Consider the following 7,446-nt stretch of genomic DNA (forward strand, 5'->3'; position numbering starts at 1 on the left):
TTTTTTAGTTGAAAGCCACTGATCTAGTGCTGACGGTGCCCATATTTATGTATTCAGCCATGAACTGAAACCCAAAGTCATGTTTATTCTCTTGATGTCTCCCCCCAGATGTTTAGTAGACATCTCATATCTGTAAATCTTTTCCCCCGTTCAGTTATTCCGTCTCCGCGAATGCCACTGCTTTCTTCTAGTGATTCTGAGGAGGTCCTTAATTCCCTTTTCTCCTGTCCCTGCTCCCCCCTGCACCCTACCCCATTCAGCCCACCAGCAAGGTCTTTTGGCTCTGCCTCTGAAGTGGATCCTGAATCTATCCACTGATTTCCATTTCAGTTTCCAGCAACTTAACTCCAAGAGACTGGCATCCCTTGCTTGGACCACACAACAGCTCCACACTGATCTCTCTTTCCCTCTTGTCTTCATAAAACCCATTCTCCACACAGCAGCCAAAGGGATTTTTTAAAAGCCCAAACCCGATCATGCTCTTGTCCTTGAAAGCAGCTGGTGACTTTACATTGCACCGAGAATGATCTCTCATCATCTAACTGTGGCCAACAAGGCCCTAGTATTTCTACCAGCTGACCTTGGCTTTCCTTTGCCAGGAATGCCCACTTTCTCACTGGTTTCTCTGCAAGGCCTCTGTATGTGTGCCGTGACCTAGCCCCCCCATGCTGGCTTCATTTTGTTAATTCAGGGCTTAACTCAGATGTCATTTCCTCAAAGGGTTAACCATTCTGTGACCAAATGAATGTCCTTAACTCAAGTCTAAGTGATCTGTTTTGGAAGTAAATGAGATATGTTATTACTTATATAGAATATTCTTGAGTAATAGAAACCAAGAGCTACCAATCAGTATTTTTGATTAGAGATCTTTGAATTTTCTTTGTGAATTATCTTTAATCAACAAATCTTTTTTGCAAGTGGTGTTGTCAAGTTTCTATCTGGAGAATATCTGAGTTTAGCATCTTACTATGCAAATTTAATGAACAGTTTAAAACATGCACAATAGGGTACATTAAGTTATAGACATAAATTATGTTAATATAAAATTTAAAATAAGGTTTTTATTAATGTTAATATATCATAAATACAAGATGAGTTATGCATTTTAACTTTTTAAATCACTCAGATTTTTATACATCATACCCAATGTTTTAAGGAAATTTGAATTTGATTTGAATTACCAAATTTCTCTTGTCTTGAAGAAGAAAGGACTGTAGTTTAGGTTACGTCTTTTCTTATATGATTTTAGTATTATTTTATAATGATCTTTATGAAAAATATTATTAAAATTGTGAAGGAAAGTTACCAGACTTATTAACAAGATAAATGATAGGGTTTGCAATTCTGACTTTTGCTTGAAAAAAAGAGAGAGAAAGGAAATCTTCACTTAAATGTTGGAACTTTTAACAGATTAAAAACACCACAAAATTGAAATTGTATGTGCAGCATACTCTGCATCGTTTAAATCACACAGTAAAAGGGGCAATAGGAAATGCATTTAACTTTTCAAAATGGAAGCTGACTATAAGTGAGAGAATTGAGCATCATTTTATCCTAGAGAATTCTTAAAATTAGATGAAATAGTGTTCAGAAACTGAAATTAGGGCCTCATTTTATTCACGTGGATTTCATTCTGTCCGAGTTCAGAAATGGGTGGCGATAAAAATGTTTTTGTCCTTCGACCCACTTTGGGATTGCTGTCCAAAGGGAATAATCCAAATTGCAGGCGAAGACTGATGCACAAAGGTGTTAACTGTGGCATTGTTGATCATTTTGAAAAGCCAGGAACCAACCAAGTCTCCATTGGTGGGGGAAATTGAGCAGATTGTAAAAATTAATTTTAATGGTTATACAATCTTTTCTTTTTAGAAAGACAATTTAATGTTGTGGGGAAAAGTTATGACATAATGCTAAATGGGAAAAAAAAGGATATATGTATGCAGTCTGATCTTAATTAGGCAAAAAATACTTTCCATAGAAGAAAATATGTTAATGGTGGTTCATTCTGAGGAGTAATTGTTGCTGGTTTGTATATTCTACTTTTTCTAGGCCAAGCTCATACTGCTCTTATAACAGCAAAAAGATTATTAAAAAAGGAAATAGGGTGTCTAATAGAAGATGAAATATTCAAGCTTATTGTGCTTTAGAGCCGGAGAATGGTTGCAGGCATCATTAGCCTGGGAGCTGGTGACTAAGGGCTGTAATTGGGGTCGGAGATAGTCCAAGAGCTTAACCAGTGCAGAAGCGCAATGCAGAGGAAGGTTCCTTCATGTTTTTGCTCAGTTCTGCATTGCTGGCTCTCACTTGCTGACCAGAACATGTCGGACTGCTGTCCTCCTTGTCTTTGACCAACACAAATAGGAAGGCTAAGTCATTATCTAATAAATGTGATCTATTTAGTGGCCACATATTTTTGTGTGAACGCCAGCTTTGAGTTTTATTTCATTGCAAGCGAGGCAACCTATGTGCACATTCTTTTTCTCATCCGAGTTCTTTAACTGCTGAAATTGCCCTTAAAGGGACCACAAACATTGTAAAATGTGTGTAATTACTAACTCATTAAGTTTTCCTGTCAATTGATACCAAATATTTTAAAACATGAGGTAATCATGAAAGATTCCTGATGCTGTAAATTGGAAACCATTCTATTGGGTCGGCAGCTAAGTAATTGCAGGTTTCACACATATATGGCTTCAGTTGAATTTTTAGGTTTGCAGACGTAGTAAAATGTAAAACACATTTTGTTATTTGATAGTTGGCTATTCAGCTGTTAATCAGTAAAAAAAGTTTTTTGATCTGTTTTGTAGTTTTCGTTTGGCGTTCGTTGAAAAATGGAAAATCAAAAGGAACATTTTCATCATATTTTGCTTTTTTATTTCCGCAAAGGGAAAACGCATCGCAAGCTCATAAAAAGTTATGTGCTGTTTATGGTGACGAAGCCTTAAAAGAACGGCAGTGTCAAAATTGGTTTGCCAAATTTCGTTCTGGTGATTTTTCACTCAAAGATGAAAGACGCTCTGGTCGTCCAGTTGAAGTTGATGACGCCCTAATCAAAGCAATAATCAATTCGGACTGTCACAGTACAACACGTGAGATTGCAGAGAAGCTTCATGTATCACATACATGCATTGAAAATCACTTAAAACAACTTGGCTATGTTCAAAAACTCGATACATGGGTTCCTCACGAACTGAAAGAATCACAGTTAACGCAACGCATTAGCAGCTGCGATTTGCTAAAGAAACGTAATGAAAATGATCCATTTTTAAAACGACTGATAACTGGCGATGAAAAATGGGTTGTTTACAACAATATCAAGCGGAAAAGATCGTGGAGCAGGCCAGGTGAACCAACTCAAACAACATCAAAAGCTGATATTCATCAAAAGAAGGTTTTGTTATCAGTTTGGTGGGATTACAAAGGAATTGTCTACTTTGAACTCTTACCACCCAACCGAACGATCAATTCTGATGTCTACATTGAACAACTAACGAAATTAAACAATGCAGTTGAAGAAAAGCGGCCCGAATTGACAAATCGAAAAGGTGTTGTATTCCATCATGACAATGCAAGGCCACACACATCTTTGGTCACTCGGCAAAAATTAATGGAGCTTGGTTGGGATGTTTTGCCACATCCACCATATAGTCCTGACCTTGCACCATCTGATTACTTTTTGTTTCGATCTTTACAAAACTCCTTTAATGGTAAAAATTTCAATAATGATGATGATGTCAAATCGTACCTGATGCAGTTTTTTGCTAATAAAAACCAGAAGTTTTTTGAACGTGGGATTATGATGCTGCCTGAAAGATGGCAAAAGGTCATTGATCAAAATGGGCAATACATTACAGAATAAAGTTATTTAGTTCCATGAAAAAATTGTCTTTGATTTTCTTTTAAAAATCCGCAATTACTTACTTGCCGACCCAATAGATTGTTCTTCAGTGTTTGGGTACTCAGCCATGAATCATGAAATCACTTCAGTGGGTCTCCCAGCATTACTTTGTAAGTGAAATTAGCATACATAGAAACTATAGGGTCCATTGTGCATAGTAAGTATAAGTTCTTTCATTTTTATTTTAGGGGTGTGTTTATATGTCCTGGGTTGTAAATGGAAAACGTGTGTGTGTTTTTAAAATGATGATTTGCAGGGGGGGAAAAAAAAAAGTCAAAAGTCTTCTTGTGACATAGACCGGTGCTTTTCAGTAAGATCCCAGGACCAGCAGCATAGGTGTCACGTGGGAGCGTGTTACAGATGCGGATTCTCGGGCCCACCCAGACCTACTGAGTCAGACACTCCGGGGGTGGGCCCAGCACTCTGTGGGTTAACAAGGCTCCCTGGACATTCTGGTGCACACTCAAATTCAGAACCGCTGGTCTCACCCTGCCTTCCTGGGTGTGGTCCGGAGTCTAACACTGGCATCACCGGGCAGCTAGCTGGGAATGCAAAATCCCAAACCCCAACCTGGATCTACTAAGTCAGAATCTACAGGCTTCAAGGGTGATTTGTATGCTCATTTAGAGGTTTGTCAAAGGTTTGGAAGCACTGATCTAAACCACATATGCCTTCAGGGGCCATGTGGACAATGTCAGTGAATGAAGGCAGCCTGGACTTCTCCGTAAAGATCACAGCTTGTCCCTGACTTAATGATGGTTCAGCTTATGATTTTTCTATTTCATGATGGTGCAAAAGTGATAGTTTAGTAGAAAACATACTTGGGCCGAAACTGGTTTGGCTCAGTGGATAGAGCGTCGGCCTGCGGACTGAAAGGTCCCGGGTTCGATTCCGGTCAAGGGCACGTACCTTGGTTGCAGGTACATCCCCAGTGGGAGGTGTGCAAGAGGCAGCTGGTCGATGTGTCTCTCTCATCGACGTTTCTAACTCTCTATCCCTCTCAATTCCTCTCTGTGTAAAATCAATAAAACATATTTTTTAAAAATTAAAAAAAAAGAAAACATACTTGGAATTTTGATATTCTCTCTACTAGCAATAAGCAGTATAATATTCTCTCACGATGCTGGACAGCGGCAGTGAGATGACTTTGCCCAATAGTAGTGCTGTTAGTGTTCTGAGCCTGTGTAAGGGATGCTAGGCTAAGCTATGATCTTCCATAGGTTAGGTGTATTTAATGCATTTTTAACTTATAGTATTTCCCCCAAATATATTTTTATAATTTCAGAGAGGAAGGGAGAGGGAGGGAGAGAGAAAGATAGAAACATCAGTGATGAAGAATATCATTGACTGGCTGCCTCCAGCATGTCCCCCACTGGGGATCGAGTCTGAAACCCAGGCATGTACCCTGACTAGAACTGAACCGTGACCTCTTGGTTCATAGGTTGACACTCAACCACTGAGCCACACCAGTCAGGCTCAACATACAGTATTTTCAACCTAAATCCCTTGTACGTTGGTCGAGGAGCATCTCTATAGCAATTAGAAGGCATTATGGTGTGAAATGTAAGCACTTTTCATGTGTTTAAAAATGTCCTGCCTTATATCAGTTGGGATTAATGCATCCAAACAAACTCATCAACTGAGGTTAACTTCAATTGACATCCGTTACTTTGAGCAGATTTCAACCCACAATTTTAATAGAGTGACCCCCACACATTAACGTCTTCTGCTCTCTATTAGGAATTTATCAAGGAGCTGCTCTCTCGGATAAGAGGCATGAGGAAACTGAGCCCCCCGCAGAAGAAGGCTGTGTGATTCTGCACAGGATGGAGCTTCCGGGAGACCAAGACAGGGTCCCGGGAACTGGACTTCACTCAGACTATTCTTCAACTTCTTTGGGGGCGGGGGGATCTGTTAGACATTTATTCAAGAGTGTTCCGTTTTTGGTTTCTAGAGGTTTTGTTAGTGAACTATTTTATTAGCAAAGATATCATGACTCTGGTTTCAGCCTAACCAGGGATTGTCAAATCAGACAGCCATCCAAGGATGGGCTGGGCTAGGCAGTATTTTCTTCGAGAAATCCGATGTTGCTGACCTAACTATACAGGGATGATGGTTTTGTTGTTGTTGTTGTTGTTGTTGTTTTTACAACTAGTTGGGTAATTGTTTTTAATTAAGTTCTGCATTTGACTAAGACGTCGAATTTCTCCTCCTTGTATATATCTACACACACACAGAGTTACAGCGTAGATGTGCGCTTTGTTTCACATTGATGAAATGAACGTGTGGTCGTCCTTTAACGGGAGGTCACAGCGCGTGCGTTGGCCAGAGGCCACTGGGTATTCTTCACGTGAGTGCTGCTGACCCCCGACATCCGCTTCGTGCACCAAAGTAATAGAATCCAGTGTACCCGTTGTTTGAATGAGCTACACTTCAAAGGTGTTGAGTTGGTCAAGGGCTTAATTTATGGACTTTATATGATTTCGTTCATTGGGATGCTTTGCCAGGTCATGTGCTTATTGCCTCGTTTGTGGTATTTTCTAAAGTTTTACTAATCCTTCGTTGGGTGAACTACTGGGGTGTCTAGAGAGCAGCCCACGCTATCTGGGCAGTGCTTTCTGTGGAAAATGGGAGCACTGGGTAGCAACGAATTCTCTGCTTTCAACCAAGTACTGTGTAATATCCTCTCCTTTGGAAAGCAGGTCAAAAGGAAGCCAGCAAATTATGCAGCTCCCTTCTTAGAAGTAGGTTCTGGTCACTTCTGTGCCTGGGCAGCAGCAGACCAGAGGGGTGCGTGCGCTCAGTGGTGAGCAGAGGGAGAGGTGGGGAAGCCTCTCCTTCTCTCAAGAAAGTTGGAGGAGGAGTATTGGCTGGTCGGGAAGCTTGGTGGAGAGTGCGTTTCTGGTTTCTCAGAGGGGCATATGGTGAAGACTCTGGCTCTAGGCACCCCGATTCCCTTGCCTGGAGGTAGGCCTGGGGCGCCTGCCCTGCCCCTCTCAGTTACATACCAGCTCCTTGGGGGAGGCTCAAAATTCAGATGGACTCTGGTGGAGTAAAAGGTCAGAGTAGAAACTCTTGCTTCCCTCCAGGAGGTCCCGCTGCCTCCCCACAGAGGCCCCACCTGCAGTGAGCGATGTCTGGGGGACCCTGTTGGAGCACAGGGGTCAGGCATTTTCTATCAAGGGTGCTTTGAACATATTTTATTTTTTAAAAGAACTATGTTTGTGAACTTTGTGTATACTGGCAAGCTTTTGAAAATGTATTTAATTTTGTAATGTTTACCAATGATTTCTTTACAAGCTATTTACTCAAATAAATGGAGCTGCTTACAACTCTGCTCACCATTTGCCTTGTCAAAAAAAAGGTCAGGTGCTGACTTCACTCTGTCAGGCGCTCTGCAGAGGAGGGGCCGGGCCGCCATGTCTATCTGTCCTTTCTCAGGCAGTGGGGCCCGGCCCTCTCCTGCTGAGAGCAGCAGAGCTAGAGGACTTTCCAGGGTTGAGAAGGAAACAGAAGGTGAGTTCCGGGCACTTGGTCCCCCCTGCCTT

General features: G+C 41.2%; 1 protein-coding gene across 2 annotated transcripts in view; it reads left to right on the forward strand.

Moving 5' to 3' along the window:
* Window positions 1-7,230, forward strand: part of PPP1R14C (protein phosphatase 1 regulatory inhibitor subunit 14C) — a 67,548-nt gene extending 60,318 nt beyond the window's left edge. Inside the window, exon 4 of one of the 2 annotated variants that reach the window (XM_084890173.1) lies at window positions 2,808-3,739. In XM_084890173.1, the coding sequence (XP_084746299.1) occupies window positions 2,808-2,828 (21 nt within the window). In that variant the 3' untranslated portion in view covers window positions 2,829-3,739. Of the gene's footprint in view, window positions 1-2,807; window positions 3,740-5,638 lie in introns of those variants that run through there. The other variant, XM_084890172.1, reaches the window with a different exon arrangement.
* Window positions 7,231-7,446: the final 216 nt, after the last annotated feature.

Source organism: Pipistrellus hanaki, assembly GCF_964339955.1.
Source record: "Pipistrellus hanaki genome assembly, chromosome: 7".
Lineage (NCBI taxonomy): Eukaryota > Metazoa > Chordata > Mammalia > Chiroptera > Vespertilionidae > Pipistrellus > Pipistrellus hanaki.